The sequence below is a fragment of the Acanthaster planci genome, linkage group LG07 (assembly GCF_054643075.1).
Source record: "Acanthaster planci isolate LZ-2023a linkage group LG07, COTS_SCS, whole genome shotgun sequence".
Classification (NCBI taxonomy): domain Eukaryota; kingdom Metazoa; phylum Echinodermata; class Asteroidea; order Valvatida; family Acanthasteridae; genus Acanthaster; species Acanthaster planci.
Genome location: NC_141783.1, coordinates 12,294,044 through 12,312,915, shown reverse-complemented (window position 1 = coordinate 12,312,915; position 18,872 = coordinate 12,294,044). Strand labels below are relative to the sequence as shown.

Below are 18,872 nucleotides of genomic sequence, written 5' to 3'. Positions count from 1 at the left end.
AACTTATTTTCACTGACATTTGTCATTTCAGGAGGTGTTTTTTTGGAAGTCATATTTCATTTCCTGAATGTTTTTTGTGTCATTCCAGGGATATTTTTCATTCAGCGCGTCAAAGGAATTGGTTGGGAGGCAACTCAACGTGGACTTTTTGATAGATTTCTCTGTTTCAGAAACAGCGTTACCTTTTGTAATGTGGGCAGTGAGCATTTTTTGTTTTTGTTAATCACATTGAATTCCCTTTTCATAGTCGGTAAAGTTTCAAAGGGATTGCGGAACCTGTGAAAACAGTTATATCTGTTTGTTTTAATACTTAGAGTTTTCTTGAGACTTCTCAATTTATCTGATTGTAACAGGCCCTTTATAAATTTTCTGAGTCACTAACTTATACTTGCCATGTATGCACATTATTTTGGTTCATGCACTAATAGGATGGCAGTTGGAACATGTACCAATGTACCAATATACTGTGTACAGACTGTACACGTACATATACCATTGCACATGTACATGTTCCCATAGCACCTGTGTACATGTTTGTACAGGTACATGTATGTTGTGTGGAGTACACAAGACAGTGGGCTTGTTTGATTCACATGGATCCAGATCGCAATCAGTGATCCATCGTTGGTTCACTGACACCAGAACGTGCTTAGAGGATGGAGCGAACCAGCTTTGGGATCTCTGATCCAAGATTCAGATCCACATGAAACAAACAGGGTTGTACAGGAACATGTGTACTCACTTGCACTGTATTAACATGTGCATGTACAGTACATGTAAAGGTAAGTCTATGGCAGATGATCACACAGGAGAAATCCAGTCCCACTACATCATACTATTGTCGTGTTTGAGATTCATTGGCTAGTTTTAGGCACTTGTTTACAAGCTGGCATGTCCTACATGTACATGTATGTTGACAAACTCATGCAGTGTACACACGCAAGTCTCATTTACAAATTACAGGAACTTGTACTTTGAAATTCTTCAAAACTCATTGCACTTTTGGGCTCCACTCTGCCTGCCCATTTCAACCCGCTGGAGCCAGTTCAAGCCATGAACTTTATTTACCCGGTCTCGGGTGTGTTTGACTCGACAATAACCCCATCATGCTTTCTCACTGGAGCGGGGAAATGAGATTAAAATGGGTTTTGATTGGTATTGTGCAGGAACAGCTGGTGGTGTTTTGAGGGGTTGGTGTGCCAGTTATACATGCCACTCAGTTTTCCCTGTGACTGGTTGTTGACTTTGTTCAGTGCTTCATGCTACGATTGGAAGCCCTGTTTGAATATCTTCTGTAGAGCGAAATCATAAGCAGACTCCAATGGGTCAGAAAAAAGGAAAGAGACTGCATGTTTTTGAAGAGGAATGACATCCCTTTGGAAAGGAAAATGTCCCATTTGGACACAGTTTTTTTGGGGGTACATTTGGCAGGGGATGGCGGGGATGTGTTAGGCAAGCATCCATGGCCAAGGTCTGTTTTATGCACAGTGTATATGGTTTCCAGGTGTGCTCTTGGTATCGGTACCAAGGTGAACATTTTTCCCACCAATCCTATCTCTTAGCTTGTGAGGGGGTGCTTTTGGTCAGAGTTGATTCATGATTCAGTGCGCATTAAAAAGTCACTTGTATAACCTGCCATGCCACATACATACGAGAATGATAATACCGTACATACAGTATCAGCAGGTACATGAATGTAGTGTAATGATTGCCACTGCCTCTCTTGTCCTTCTAATCACTCTGGTCTGTTCCAGTTCTATAAATTTACATGCTGTTTGCATTACACTGCCACTGTGCATTTAGTCATTAGATGGTACAATTTGGAAAAAGCAGGCAATCTCTCGTTTTGTAGGGTGGGAGGGAAATTAGTGGTGGGCTTTTACAGGATGAGAAATCATTTCAGTTGTCTGCTCCGGATCCAGACCTGTTCCTTTGAAATTGGAAGGCCTTTTCATTGGTAAAAGCTTGTGCATGTTGCACTCATAGTTATGGGATGTTTTTGAAGGACCCAGAATTCATGACTGAGGGTCCCTTTCACCTTTTGCTTTTCCAATTATAAAGACCACAGTCACTTGGGTGATAAATTTGTACATATCGTCGTGTGCCAGCAGAAGGGCGTAAGCACGTAGGCCCTTTTGCCGGGAAGCATGATCACTGCAAAAAACTTTTCCCGGCAAAAGGACGAAAGTATGCAACTATTGTATTTTAATGAAATATGAAGATTTCTTGGCAAAAAGTAAAAAAACAAAATGCCCAAGTCCTTTCATAAGCTGTTCAAAGGTTGCTTTTTGTGATTTGGTAGTAAATTATATCTGTTTTTACTAAATAAATAGAGTGTATTTCTTACGCCCTTTTGTCGGGATCATTTTTTCTGCTATGATCATGCTTCCCGGCGAAAGGGCCTAAATGTAAGTGTGCTTATGCCCTTCTGCCGGGCACAGGATGATATAGTCTACTAAGTACTGTGATTAAGCTGTAACATTTAATATGGGAAGGGAGAAACATACATGTAGATACCCTGAAATGCCAACTACCCAGGTACTGTCACATATATCTTGGACTTTCCTCGTATATTAAATGCACCAGTACATTTATCAAGATCTATACATTGTAAATCTCACCTAAAATGCATCTGTACTAAAGCTCAGATTTTTAGAATTAATTAATTGCAAGCTAGCAACAATTCTACCCTTTCCCGAAGGAGTTAAAAAATCATATTCCTATTAATGATAAAATTCTTCTCTTTGGATGTGGAGTTCCAACTTCCCTGGGGAGAAAAGAGTTACCCTTAAATAACACAGGTTTATCGGCTTTGCTGGAAGCAGTGGTATTGGCCAAGAGGAGTGTGTTAAAGTGAGGGTGCAGTCATGCTGGGTCGTGCCGTCTCCTGGTGACAGATGGAGCCTTGTGGTGCAGGTATTTAAAAAGGAAAAAAAAAAAAAACCACAAGAAGATTCTGTTGATGCTGGGAGCTACATGTAGAACAGCTGAAGTTAACAACTGTTGAAAAAACTGTATAAAAAATCTCCTCACCAATAATAAAATATATTTTAAGCAGCTGGATTTTTGTCTTGTACTGGTAGGGATGTACCGGTATTCCCGTGTAGAATGGCATACTTTGACATGATGTACTTTTGTATTGTTTTTCAATTAAAATTTGGGTTAAATATTTTCTTGTTGTTTTTGTTATTTCATTTTATTTAAAAGAATCAGAAGTCTGATGGGTTATTTCTCTAATTGCATCCAGCCAAGGTTGTTGTGTTCCTTACCTGTATCATTTACACGTAACTTGATCCTTTGTTTCAGTTAATTCACTGGTACATGACCTTCTCAATGTTGATATTGTAACACTCAATAGTGACCAGAAAGAGACCAGTCCGGTATATTGAATGAACAGTTTGTGCAGCCAGGGTGATGTTTCAGGATGCTCAGTACCCCAAGGTAGCAGTTTTCACCAGCAGATGTTAGCAAGCCAGCTAATTTGCTTGTAATAGGATTATGCAAGGACATCTCTTGCCTGGAGTTCATCGGATTAAATTTGCTGAGGTACACCCCATACCTACATGTATGTACACACCCAGCCGCCCAATAAAGCAGAGGACTCAGGCAGTTAGGTTTCAAGTGATTTACTTGGAGGGAAATTAAAACGACTTAAGGAAATTGGCGGGGATGTTTTTCAAGATTTGGTTTGGTCTGTCTGTGCATCCCTCGAGAGAGAAAAACAATTACAGGCTACAGTTGTGCAGGGCTTGGTGATGGTTTTAATTTGAGCAAACATGAAGCCTCATGAGTGTCAAACGGTGCAAAACCAATGTGACTGTGGGAACTGCTGTGACAGAATGTGCACTCTGATACGTGTAGTTCAGGAACATACTGATGTGTACGTGTACAGTACGTATGTACGTTTTATACATGTGCACAGTATACATGCATGTACATGTACATCTGTTTATGGATTGGCTGGTGAGGGGCCCCAAATTGGGCAGTTCCTATGTCCATTTTGCACTTTAAATGTAGCTCAAAGTTAAAATTTCTTCAGCTTGTACCGAGGTATTGTTCAATATTGCGATTCTCCCATTGATGCACTTAATGTACATGTACAGTAGTAGGCTTAAATTACATAGACTTGGAGTTGACAGCTACATGTACAATGTACATGTACATGTATAGCACATACAGTGTACAGTGTACCGGTGTCTGTACCTAACAGATGTCGGGGAGGAGGAAAAGGGCTGGATAACATGAATGTGTAAAAAAAAAAGTGTATGTACTTGTAATGTTCTAAAGAATATTTTCAGCCTTCTTGTGAAGGAACTTGGAGGGTAGATTGGGTCGAAGGAAATCGTGCTTCGGGCATTTACATGTATGCATTCATATTTGAAAATGAACCTTCTAAATGATTTATTGCTTTTTACTACGCTAAAGCCTTCAAAGCACTTTGAAACTACACAGTGACATTGGGGAGTCAGGACGCTTACATGTACGAGTCTTGTTTGAGTTTGAATATATGTACAAGTTCACATACTGTAGGTGCTAACTATTACCTGTCATGTCCAGATGTAATAAAGTCATAGTTAGATAGCAGAATTCACATTCAGAGGAAATAATGGGTCCACACATTAATGAGCATGGCAACTGAATTAAGGTACTCTATATGTACAATGTACATGGTACATATAGGTACATGTACATGCACATGTACTAGTAAGTCAGATGTGTAAAACAACATCAAACTTACCAGAACTTGGAGTGCCTGCACCAGCTAATTGATATACAGGACGTGTCAAATTTACATCTAGGTAAACAAGGGTCTGCTGCTTGAATGCTGAGGATCATGTTATGTCAACACGTTGGAGTGTGGAAGGAGATTGGAGAAGGTGTACACACCTGGGGTTTAATACACAAAATGTCTCAGTGGTGATGGCTATGATTCTGAGCTGACTGTTGTTTAAAGGGAAGTCGCGTCAGGAATCGGAGATAGAAGCCTTTAATTCGGCTCACATTCTTGGATACTTTCGGGCAAACTTTTTTGGGAAACCAACAACATGCTGTTTTAAGATGTACTGTGATTTTTTGGAAAAGTGTTTACTTGCAGCACTCACTGCCTGCCTCACTCGAACCAGCCAGATGACTCGAACCAGCCAGCTGACTAGGGAAGTTAAATGGTTGAGTGGTAGAATGTCTGCATTAGTAGAAGGTGATTGGTTCGAATCCCATCTGAGTAAAGCTTGCAGTTGTTTTTTCGAGCCCACAAATAACAAATTACCCATGTACGTGTGTGTAGGTCACAAAAATAAACCAGAAATGAAAAAGAAAAATCATTAAATAAAAATAGTAGAAGTTTAGATAAACAAGAAAAATGTAAAGTTGTAACTGGAATGACAGAAGACGACAAAAAAGGGTATCTGGGTACATGTACTAATAATGTACATGTACTGACAACTGACTCATGATTCTTGACAATGTTGCAAAGTTGAGGAGGTGTCCGAGGTGAGAGAAATTACCAAAAAGGTTATCATGCATGATATACATGTACATACCTGTACTTTGTATAAAGTAGCACCTACGGTACATGTACATTCATATTTCACTTTGAATACAATGCTTATGGTGTACATGTAATTGCACTGCACGCAACTTTCGTAACCAACTGTATGCTGTGTAACTGTGCACCGGAGAAAGATATGGGGCCTGTGTTTCATGCCTATGTTTTTCATGAAACTTTGGCCAGACATCAAAAATTCACTCTAAAGTGGATTTCATTTCATGAGATTGTTGGCTCCATCTGACTAAAACTCTGTGGACTGAGTCGATGAACCACAAAGTTTTTGTTCAAATGTGTTTTTGAAAGTTGGTTTGCGTGTGAGCCCAGTGAGACACGATTGTTCCTGACCCCTTGCCACTTTATTCACTGTACTTCTTCAAAAATGGCTGTTAAATTTTTCTATCTGAACCTCTGACAAATACTGACATTCTTCTTTTGCTTTTTTTGAGAGAGAAAAAAAAGGTTGTCTTGATTGATGTCAGGTTTGACTGTGAGGTTAGGCCTTTAGAAATAGGGTAATAGCTGCATGCTAATTACTTGGTTTCTGCTGATAGTGGAATGATGATCCTAACAGTCCTCAATCCTCCAACAGGTGAAAGATTGAGCACCATAAGGGCTAATTCGGCAAAAAAGGTTGAAACCATGGGTAATCTACAATATAGTCAGACTTTGCAGATAAAAGTCTCAATGTGCAGTCAAATTGGGAAAAACGTGTTGGAAGTACAGTGGTCCAGTTGAGTGAAATACTGGTAAAAAAAATTTGAAGTACCAAATTTATTACAAGTTAAAGAAGAAATAAAACATATGGTGTACTACATGTAGCAGTGACTCCAGAAGAGTTTTTACTGTTCTTTGTGTATCCCAGGCATAGGCCTAAGCTGCATTGTGTGTATTTTTAAATTTATTACATTGGGTGAAGAATGAAAAATACTTTGTGGATTTTTTTTGTCTGAGGCTGAACTGTTTTTCATGCATCTTTCAGGAAGCAATTACACATCTTTAACACTCCATTCAGAATGTTTTGCAGTTTCCATATTGGTTGCTCAAAGTCTCCGAGAGTCATCTGACGTTAATTTCTTTCTTTTGTATTTCCACAGAAAAGCAAGGCACAATCAAAAAGTCTCCTGTGAACTACCAGGATGAAGATGGGTAAGTTGAAGGGAACAAAACAAAAGTGTTACTTTTTGCGTCAACTGGCTGTCACTATGAACATCTAACAGAAGCAGCGCTGTGCAATAACAATGGGCGCTCATTGTTCGTGCTCTGTTTCTTTTGTGAGATGTTCGTAGTGTGTACTCAACGACTTCTGCGCATGAACCCTCCCATGATTTCAAGGGTCAAATCTGTTCCAAGTATCCCCTCACTTGTGCAGTGTGCTGTTACAGAGAGGGGTGATGTTATGATTTCTTCAAACTAAATGGATGTTGAAATGAAGCACACAAAATGGTGTCTCATAAAGGTCTCCAAAGGAGAGGGGCATATTCTTCTCAAATTAATTGTTGCACCGATGTTACACACATGAATACCGGGGCTGATCGAGTGTGGCTCATTGGGCCAGTATTTGGGTGCGTTCGATTAGCTTCTGCAAGTCAAATCTACATGGGTTTAACCTCGTCCCCACCATCTCGTTTGCTTGACACAGCACACATGACCATCCCCAGGTCAGGGCTGCCCTGCGTAAGCTAACTGAATGCACCCAATAAAGGATTGAGCTACATCTACGTGTACCGGTATTTGCCCCTGGATGGGATACTGGTCCACTGCAGGTTGCTTCCAACTATTGCTGGTACGCAGTGACACTCCTGGATGGAATAGACTGGAAAAAGATAAAATGGCTTGCTCAAGGACACAAAATACATGTATTACCAGCTGCTTGGTTGGGACCGCTGAATTGGATAAAGAATAAGATACATGTACGTGTAACAGTATCTTTAAGGTGAAATCTGTATCCGTAGTTAAAACAGAAAAATTCTCAACCTACATCAACGAAACACAGTGATTCATGTGTCATAATAATTGTACAGTGTAATAAAAAATTTCTAGGTTGATGTACAGGGGCCTTATAGACGGAGTGTTTTTCCCCAATGTAAAAATAGTGTATTAAACAGAAATGCACTCATAAAATGGTTTTTAATGGTGAATCAGATTTTTTACATTCTTGAAATAAGTGTACCTGCAAATAAAACCGTGCTGGATAAGACTTTAGCTCAGTCCCATGTGCTGAATGACTTACTAGTACATGTACATTTTAAGCATTTTTCCTGAAATGGAAATGACTCTTAAGTGCTGGCAAAAAAGAAAGAGCTCCATTTTCAATTCAAGGTCTTAAAAATGAGAATGATGAATTTCTTATACTCGTACATGTACATTATTATTATTGGTTTCTTAAGTACATGTGTACTTACCGGTAGCATTAACTAATTAACATGTAATTCCTTACGAACACGTATGTTTGCATACACATGCATGTCTACATGCACACTATAACATATTGAAGTGCTCCTGGGTACATATCTAACAGTGTTGAATTTTGTCCAAGTTACACGTGAAGTATACCATACCGCACACGCACACATTTTCTTAGGATTTCCTTATCACAGGTCATGTGCCTGTGAAGACAGTTGAACTCAACCAGCAGTGATCAGAGGATGCTACTGAACAGTAGGCCTTTTTCTCTAACTTTGGTTTGATTTCTGTCCATGGCTTTTGACAGGAGTTGGCTCATTTTGTGGGAACATGCAAAGAAAACACCGTTGAGTTTAACTTGATGGGGCCTTTGTGAATAGGGATGATTGGTGAGTGCATTTAATTGTATGGTACTCTGTGAAGACCATCTTCAAAGGTGCGCTATTGTAAATTGACGTGCCACCAAAAATGTGCGTCCTGCTGAGAAAACATGCCTGTAGGCTGACTGGCAAAAGTTCACTAGGTAAACAAATTACCGAACAACCTAGCTTTTCTAAAGGTTATTCACTGTATTAAAAGGATTACGATATACATGTAAATGTACATATGTGGACAGGTAATATTCTAAATTGATACAATGTACTCTAATGGTACAGGTTAAAATGTACACATGCCTATGAATTATGAGGTACTCAAGGAAATAGTTCCATACTGCATGGATACCGGTTACATTGTACGGTACTGCACCGTGCAAAATGATGAGCTGGTATCCCAAGCAAAGTGCAAACTTTAGCTTATTGAAAATTGAAAATTGTTTTCAGGAACCAGGCATTGTACACTGTATTCTTCATACGTGTATAGGTACCGCACATCCATACTTAAGCAGACCACTAACATGAATCTTGTAATTTTAATTGTTTCAGCGTACTCATAGTAGCTGGTTTCTGAACTGGTTTTTTTTGGACAGATCTTGGACTTCGCTCAGTGCTTGAACAACATAAGAGCTCTTAGGTTTAACCTTATAAGGGGATATACTGGCAGTAGGGAGGGGTGTGTGTGGTGACTGACCTTGTCGAGAGTCAGATGAGTTTTCCATTTAGCATAGAAGTTCATTGAAGCATTACAAAATGGTCTGCAAATAGTAATCTATCAATGGTTTTCTCGAAATCTTATTCCCCAAATTGTTTTACTGCACTGAACCGGGATGCATGGTTGAAGTTTCAGAACATCTGCACATGTACCGTTTACATGTACATGTACTTTAGTAACTAGCAATGGGCCTGGTGACCTGTTTTTCTCTCCAAGCAAATTTTTCCTCTGCTAAACCAATTTGTGTCTGATTGGCTCTGCTAAATTGGTGTAGGCCTACCACTGTACTTAGCCATGCATGCAAATTGCTCATTCTATGAATGCTTTGCAAACCTGAGCTAATTGACCTTTTTTTGCTTTTCTCAGCCTAAAAAAAGAAGAAAAACCTAGTTCTTGCCCCCCCCTAAATAAAGTGCTCATTTCACGCAGGATTCCATCATCGGTCATTGGGAATTACAACAGTGTACATGACATACCTCGAGGGAGTCACCGTAGAACGCTGGCCCGGTTTCCGGCTCATTTACGGGAGGGGAAAAAAAGGAGGAAGATGGATCTGGGCATCATTGATCGTAGATAATTCTTTTGGGGTTCTCCCCCGCGTCGCATGCATGTACAAGAGAGACTGTGGCAGATGCCTGCAGCATTTGATTAGTCCTGTTGGCTGCATCTCTGACTCTGAGGAGGAATTTGTTTGAATTTAGGATTTTAGAAATGGGGGCGTTATTTTTTCCCTTTTTGGTGGAACAGCAGTGCTTGTGGGTGGGGAGGTATATTTAATTGGAGGGGCTGACACAGGTCGTGGGGTTGGGGACCTTTTTCCAGTACATGCACATCCGATCCCTTGTACAATGTATGTAGATGCTTTAAACACACATGTACAGTACTGGTATGTTTGTGCACTTGAAACCATAAGTCACGTTTGCATTTGGACAATACTTTGTGAAATGTCACTTCATTTGTAAACATTCTGTTGAGGTTGTTCCTCTGTGCATCTGCACATGGATTACTTGTGACCAGCGGAAAGACCCTTGTCCACTTACAGTACCAGTACATGTACAATGTACCAACCTACAGTGGCATGTCTTAGAAGCTCATGAGGATACCTCTTGATTGACGTTGTGGCTTCAGGGAAGTGCGAAATTTTTAGAAATTTTTTCCCGCACGTTGTCAAGTTGTCCGTTTGTCATCTCCAATGTCTGTACATGTATGTATACGGTGTACATGTATTAGTATGTGCAGTATATAGGTAGGTGTGCGTGCATGCTCGGGAAACAACTGAGGGCGTACTGTACTGGTATGTATGTCCTTAGGTCACGTTATCAAAATGTAAGTTTTACCGTACGTTACAGTGGTCGTTAACACAGGACTTCTCTACGACATAAAACTGACAGTGTCATTCTCGTGCAGGAGTTGACCCTGTAAAACTACTGCTGTGGAAGGTAAAACTAACAATAGACGATCGACACTTGACAATTTCGACAGTTTAAAAGCTGTCTGCATGGGATAATTTCATTTTGCCATTTTGACAACAGTCTTTAAATTGTAGCAACAACGTCCAATTTGAGCAGAGCTACTAGTAATGTACATTGTACCTTGCAAGATCTGTTTGATGTCCAAAAATGTTTTATCATATGGGTCCAATCAACTGTTTGTTGAAGTGATGCTCACAGTTCTTGGAGAAACAGGAAGAAAGCACTACGGGGTGAAAAAGTCTGTGAGAGATTTGGAGCTAGCGAGAATTTGAGCTCGTATGTACCAGACATGGAGCAGACAATGAGAGGATATGAAACCCTGCGAGCAGAATGCAAGCAGCAGTCAAGCGTGTGTCATGGAGAGTTGAAGCATGACACAGGAGCCAATGAAAGAGAAAATTGAGTGACTCCTTAAGCTCAGTGGCTGAGCAATTGGCTTTCCTATTTTGAGGTTCTCTTGATTTTATTTAAGAAAAAAAACACCTGATCTTGTGTTTTTTTCATTCTGTAGTTGTGAGATTCAAAAGTTACAGTCCTCCCCGCGCTCCCAAAATTTCATCTGCGTTTACATGTAAGAAAGATCAGATGGCATGTACCAGACTTACATGTACATGTATGACATGAACTACATGTACATGATCTACGCATATATAGTTAGCATCCCTTGTTGCATGGTGACGTATATTACTTGACATAAAATGACGTGTAGCTTGCAATTTTTAGGCACCGGGTAAGTGTTTATTTTTATTTTACACTTTGGAGAGGTTTGAATATTTATCTTATTTATTTTTACATATTTTGTTGTTGTTTAGAGTTTTCAGTGGTTATGAAAATCATCCTATACTGTAGGTAGGGTGGCAGCTGTTATGAAAGAAATTTATATACATGTACCTGTACGTATGACTGAAGAAAAAAGAAATAAGAAAATATTTAAATACCACAAAACCTTCTCATAAAGTAAACAAACTTCTGTTTACAAAAATGCCTGGGAAAATGGTTCTCTTTTTGTAAGTTGTCTCTTATGAGTTTGTTTTAAGGGGAAAAACATATAGACAAGCAAACCATTTGAATACCTGCTGTGTTATTCATCCTGCTGTCACTGTCAGGATGTAAAGATGAAATTGGAATTATTTAAATATTTTCAGCTCCAAAGTTCACAAACCGGCATTGTCATTTTGTTGACATGCTTGGCATTGTCCCATACAGCATGCAATAATACAATGGCAGACTGTGGTGTGACAATGGAAGTGATGGAATGTCTGGCCAAGCCACCGTCCACTGCCAGAGCACTATCATTGACTACTTTGGATTTAGCCTGTCTGGAGCTGTCATTCTGATGAGGAACCTGTGATAAATTAACTGAGGCCCAGTTTCAGATGTGCAGACTAATCCCACCAAATGCTGTTAGTGCACAGGGAGTCATTGGCACCACACTCACGTGCGCACTCTCAAACTTGAGGTGGTGTGCATGAACTTTGCGAGTGGTGCTTTGTACGTGTACATCGTTACTGCCACTGGAATTGTACATGCGTGTATTCTCTGAATACTTGTTTAGTTTTTGACCATAGCGCTTGGTACTCAAGCCAAGGCTAACAGGAGTGTGTCAAAAAAACGTGAATCCTGCATGAACAAGATGATACAGTCACAGAGGCAGTTCAAGTTGTACATGTAGGCCTACTGTAGCTCTGATCCACACATAGCCTTGGGAGAAAAACTAAAACGCACAAGGTTACCCTCTCTCCCCAAAACCCTCTTGAAGGGCAGTTTCAGTAGGCATCTAACTCACAACTCCCCTCAGATTGGTTCCACCGTAGGCTTTCATGTTGTGCTACGCTTCTTGACTGTTTTCATTTGACCAAACCTTTCTTGCTTGAGAGTTGCGTGTCCTGAACGGCATCTGCTCACTGTTTGTGTAAAAAATTAAAGAGTTCCTGCAGTGTAGATGTACATCCCTGTAGCTTCTCCAAAATATTGTAAGGCAGATCTGCCTGTACCTGGATTTATCTGCTTCTTGTTGGAATATTTTACAGTCTGACTGTACCAGTGTACATGTACATGTACCGGTAGTTAAAGTTGTCAATTTCGCAGCGGTTCAGAGACTGGATTGGTTAAAGTACAAGTACCTGTACTGTGTTCAGTGTTGCCAGGTGTCAGACACCAGACTTTTCCCCATCTACCGGAACCAGGCACTCGTGCATGACAGTGATTCACTCGTCACGCTATGGCCCTGGATGATATATTTAAAGTATATGTACAAAAAAATCCATAGGGATTTCTTCTATAGATACGTTGTAAATCTTCGGTGGTATCACCCACTCAATCTTTCAGTCGTGCGTGGCTAACTGGCACTTTCACACATCAGTCACAGCTCAGGTTGATGACTTGTCCAGTTAGGTGATCGATGTAGCACACTTTTATTAGAATCCACTAGGAAATATCCAATCCCATGTTGCTTCAGACAATGCTAAAGACTTGGGTGAGCTGTAAACATGATACAATGTACATATGATACAGATACATACATGTACATACACATTCATTTCAGAATGCTGCACATGTTCCTACGAAGTTCTTGCATTCATTACACATTGCAATTCTGGTTTTTAGCACAATAAGGTTTCTCATATTACGTGACCCTCACACATGAATTTTTTCCTGTTGGGCCGCTGCTGTGAAAGTCATCTTACCCAACTGTGTTGAATTCATGGATCATTAACCAACGCGCACATCTCTCAATCCATCTACATGTAGGCTTCTCACATGTGCCGCATCCCTGCCGTGGGTGAGCGATGCACGACACGTAGGAAAGGAGGGGGCAGATATTCGGCGATGTCGTGATCATTTACGGATATCGGCCCCTGCACACACACACGCGTGCCGCTTGCTAGCTTTCAGGCTCGCAGAGTTGCAGCTTCGGCAATCAGCATTCCAATCAAAATCATCACCGACCAATTCATTTAGCAGGTGAATTTAATCAGCATGTTTGCCTTGCATTTAGGGAAGGATTTCCAACATCTGCTTCTGTATTTTGAAAAAAAAGAAGAAACACGTGCGGTTTAAACAGCAGACGTTTTGAGTGTGCATTGACTTCCAACTGATCAGTATAAATGTACACATTTCATAATGTGTTTGTAATGAATTACTTCAAGTTTTGGCGCTACTGTTTATGACATTTACTTTTATTGTTCAACCATGCTGTCAACAAAAGTCTACCATTTTTGAGTTTGAGATAGACAAGTGTGGTAAGTTTTCCTCCTCAGTTTTTGCCTCCAAGATCCATTCCTGACTTTGTTTCATGTGTTTTCATTATCACCCATTTGGGAACCTCATGTGTAGCTACATCATGCATAAAATCTAACAGAAAAGCATTGAAACAACCTGATTACAACTGTTCCCTCCAAAATTGTAAAAACTGCCATACACGTCTAATATTGGTGACCTTTTTGCATAAAGTGTAGCAGAAAAGTACCGGTACGTACATGTACATGTACACATGTTTGTACGTGTACCTCTTTGTGATGTTAAAGTCTTGGTGGCACGTTGGATTAAGTTTTGCTCCGCTTCCCAAAAGTGTGAAATATCCCGTACAAGTATCTGCTCTCTGCGGGATTAAGAGAGGGCATGCTTTCGCATACGTGCTTTTCGTCACCACGTTTGTGCCGGTTGTCTAGATGAAACGATCCCCACCAACCTACCTGCTTTGCTGGTGAGGGGGTGCTCCATATTAGTGTGTGTCAAGTCACAAATATCAAGTTTGCTTTGGATGTCCGTACATGGTACTGTTCAAGTATAATGCGAATGTTTTGGTTTGGTTTACTGTTTTGCATAGTGGTCGATGCCCGGATTGTACATGGTAAATTTATGTGCTTGTCTAAGGCATCCCGGGCTGTGTGCACGTACATGTGATGCACTCATCTGTAGAACAAGTGTAGTCATGCCTTGATCAGTATTGACCACTCAGGCACTCAAAATTCTTCAAGAGTGAGTTGAACCCAGCAACGCAAACATGATACTCACAATATTGCAACAATCCGTGGAGTGTCCCGGTTTCCCCATCAGAGCATCACTACTTGTGTCAAGAGCGTATATCAGAGATGGCAATAAGTGAAAACAAAAATGTAGTTTCTTCTCCCTCTGTTTTTTGTTTTCTTCAACTTGCCGTAAAAACGCAGCTCGGAGTGCTCGTGGAAGGAACAGCAAGTTGGTTACCAGAAGCAGGGGTAATACATGCTTTACTTGTTGGGAACATACATATACATGTACATGTACGGTACCAATGCACTTGGGAGGTGAAGGAATGGCCGTACCAGCACTACAGGAGTTGTATAATTTGTCCACCTTGCGTATACAGCAGTGTACCTTTGGATCAGTTGGACAGGCAGATCATCACCAAGGAGCCCAAGGAAAACATAACACCTACAGTGTGGACTTACTTCATGGTTAATTGGCGCTCAGCACCATATAGAAACCACTCCAAGCCAGGAGCCACTTCCATGAAACTTTACGCAGTGGCGTAACTCCACTTATGCCACATTATTTTCATTGCATAAGTTTTGCAACATATCATTAATATGTGAAATTAGTCTTAGAGACCAATTTCACAAAATTTATGCATTGTTTAGATGTAAGTCCGCGACTTATGCAACAAATTATGGCATAACTTGTGCAGTCATTTTATGTAGCGTACGTTGCGCCAAACGAAGTGAAAATGAACGATTTGATTAGCTTCTTGTGTTCAGTTACGCCTCGTCGTTGCTGAACTTCACAAGACTTATATGAGAAATGAACAAGTTTGTGAGATTGTTTGTCCAGTTCTGACGAAGAAAAGAGGAAAACTTTTTCAAACTGGCGGGCGTAGGTGATTCAACTACTGTTTGATGACTGCTGTTATATTGGAAAGGAACAGCCGTCCTAAAAAGCCATTTTTGTCCTTGTCCAAGAAAGTTAATATTATTAAAATGTGGGGCAGCAACTTTTTGTGAAATCAAGCGTAAGTATATATTGCGCAGCAACAGCATAAATTTGTGGCACAAGGCTTACGCAATGGTACATAGTTACTGTACCCACGTTTCCTGAAATCGTCTGTAGGTCAAAGTTACAACATACATGTACTGTTTTCCAGTTCTCTCCAAATTCCTTCAATTTTTTTTTTCTGTTTGCAGCCTTCAATTTTGACCTTCATAATTTTTTCCTTTGAATTATGCTCCCTTGTCTTGTACATGTAAATCATGTTGTGTTCAACTTGGGTTGAGACCCTGCAATAATAAACATTTTGCATACCGGTTTGTACTAGTTTCAGGATAGCTCTTCTTTTCATCATTTGTCACTATCAGTTTGTGTAATTATCATGTGGGATATGCTGAAGCTGAAAGGTTGACTAATCCGTTAATTAAACAGTCCAGAATTACACTAAATGACTAGGCTGGGTTACATTTACATGTACAATGCATACAATGAGTGCTGTACATGTACAGTACATGGACAGGAGTTTGAGCTGATCTTGTGCTTATGCCCACCTGAGCCAACAGAGTGTATATGTGAAAAAAAATCTGCTTTTGAATAGCAGAGAGATTAACTGCCAGGTAATTGTGGAGGGTTGGAGGGAGAAATTGGGGTAGCAAATAGTAGCAATCAAAGTTGACCTAACTTTTCCAGTTGACTATTGAAAAATCTGATTATGATGTGGTATTTCTGGAAGACTTGGTTCACTGTTTAACCACCTTCTAAAAATTAAATTTATAGCCTGGAACTGTGTGCTATGATCCAAATCAATATCAGTTTCTGAAAAAAAAAAAGAACTTGGCCACTTTCCAGATATGTACCCATATACATGTAAGTACCGATAAACTCCCCCTCCCTGCAAAATTTATGGCCTAGATGTGTGGGCTAGGGTTAGGATCGATTGCATTTTCTTGAAGTGTAAAGGTTATTTTCTGTTTGTCTTTGCTTTCAATTCCAAAACTGAACCAGTACACGGAGCTGTCTAGCGGAATGAGTTAAATGGCATATATAGATGTACATGTACCTATCTATTACATTTAAATCACTTGAACGTGCAGTTGGAGCTTGTACTGGTTTAACCATGTCTTATGTGTAATGTTCGTGTAGGCGGCCTCTGAGCTTTAATATTGGACCGAGATCCAATAGGACTGTGTCAATTTATTCAGCTTTCTACCCAGTCCTTGTGCCAGTGCACGCGTCATACGTGATATATTAGTCTTTCCATCATCGACACCGTTTTTGGGGTTGCTTTACTCATAGAGCTGCTTTGCTTGTGCGCACTTGCGCTCTCAGGTTTTTTTTTCTCCCTACTCCCAACTTGGGCTGAATTGATTTGATAAATAGATGGCAATTAAAGAGATGGGGGGGGGACTTTTGACGAAGCGGGCCAAGTGGACGCCTTGTACAGCTCCAAAATTTCATAAGAACGTCAACGGGAATTCTTCTTGTGAATGATTGACCAAAGGTTTACGTCGTGCCAATAGGCCCGCTGCCTGAATGTTCAAAGTGCAAATGCATGACATGTAAATTTAACTTCACTGTTGGCTTTTGAATTCATAGCAACTGCAAATGCAATTCAAATTTGTTGACATCAGGGAATGGTGTTTGTGTGTGAGTAATTTCTAATGCAATCCATGTTTGGAAGGTTATTTCTAAGGGTAGTAATGTGAGGTTCAGTGGATACAGATTGTGACATGGTTCACTTTCATGCACCAATATACATGTACATGTACATTTACATTTACCAGTACAGTACATACATGTACATGTAAGTAAGAAGATTTCCTCCCCCCCCCCGAATATTTCTTGCACATCTTTTCATTTCTTTTCTCCATTAATGTACTTTGTTTCTGGGTATCATTTAGAACCAATAGAAACTACTCTTGATCTTTTTGGGTGACACTTCTCGTCAGTGCCAAATACTCGTACATTCAAATCGTAGAAAACTCCAGCAAATCACTTTGCTCAGTAATCTTCGCCCACTGAAGTATTCACTAAAAAAAATCCACAGGGGTTTACTTTTCTGCCAACTCCCCAGTTATTAATTTACAAGAGAGAAAGAGAGAGAAAAAAATCCTGCTGTAAGTGTGGGAACCTCAGCCAGAATGCTACAAGTTGACCTTCTCTGGGTTCCAGTGCTGTAGGGGTGTATAGATTTGTCCATGTAGCCCATTCATTGGATCCTATCTGTATACATTTGAGCTTTGTCTGCCAATGCCTAGGGAGTTTGGAGTGTACGGTCCCCCATCTCCCCCTGGGTTCCATTCTGTTGCCCAGTACTCCACATTCCTGGCAGCTAGGTTCTATTCATGTGTAAATGATAATGTCAACAAGGGCTTGGGGAAAACTCAAATATAACGGGGCATTAAAGATTTTGGGGCCCACAATCGTTTCTTGTGTGGTTACAATTACTTTATGTGTGTTTTGTGATTTTGTAAGGAGAAATAAGTGGATTTCTAGAAGACAGACGGTACCGGAAATTTCAGACTTGAATGTAAGATTGGATCATGCCAACCAACTAAACCGTTCATTGTGAAAAAAGCGACAGTGTACATGTTGTCTCATTCATGCATGCATAAAATATGAAATTTCTTTTCCTACTTTTCAAAATTTTGAATATTTCAAGCTGGTTGATTCATTTACAGCACAGCTGTACATCATTGAACCATGAGTGGTAATTAACAACAGAAGGGTAAAACAAGACTGATGCATATTCATGTCGATAATCAAATATGCATTTTCTATTCCTGTCACATTCCTGAACATTACATGTATATGCATGTCTTGTGTACTAGTACATGCAACAGACCAAAAAAAGGGTTTTCAAAGTGAAAGTGATTTGCATATCTTTGCCCTTAAGCAAACATGTAAATGTAGATAATGCACATACGTGTACCAGTACCTAAAGTCAGCAGTAATTTTGCCTATTTGAGTCCAGGCTTCTCGTCCATTGTGCAGTTTGTTGAATTGAGCGTGATTAAAGGAACTGGAGGAATTTCAGTGGTTAGGAAGGGATATTACATAACATTGCCCCAATTAGGATTACATGTGCGATGAGTGACAGCGTAAGGCAGAGGAAGTGTGGCTGGCTGGCAATGGTCGGAGGATTGGAGTGGAAGTTGATTGAATAGCAGAGTTTGGTTTGTCTGTAGGGAATGAAACATGATGGGATATGTCTCAGACAGTAAACATTTGAACAAATATCGTACAAGTACAACTGAGCTCTGTCATGTTCTCAATTTAAAGGATTTCTTTAGTCATGGTCAACCCTGTATTCTCAGAAGCATTGACTCTGTCAACAACAGTTGTAGCAAACGAGACGCTTGACTCTCGGTACACTAATCATCTTCATAAACATT

The 18,872-nt window shown here is 40.1% G+C and overlaps 1 protein-coding gene across 1 annotated transcript in view; it reads left to right on the top strand.

The window, feature by feature from the left end:
• The window catches only part of LOC147798644 (uncharacterized), a 36,847-nt gene that overhangs the window by 5,145 nt on the left and 12,830 nt on the right, over positions 1 to 18,872 (top strand). Inside the window, exon 2 of the mRNA XM_087139487.1 lies at positions 6,643 to 6,694. Within this exon, the coding sequence (XP_086995613.1) occupies positions 6,643 to 6,694 (52 nt within the window). The remainder of the gene's footprint in view (positions 1 to 6,642; positions 6,695 to 18,872) is intronic.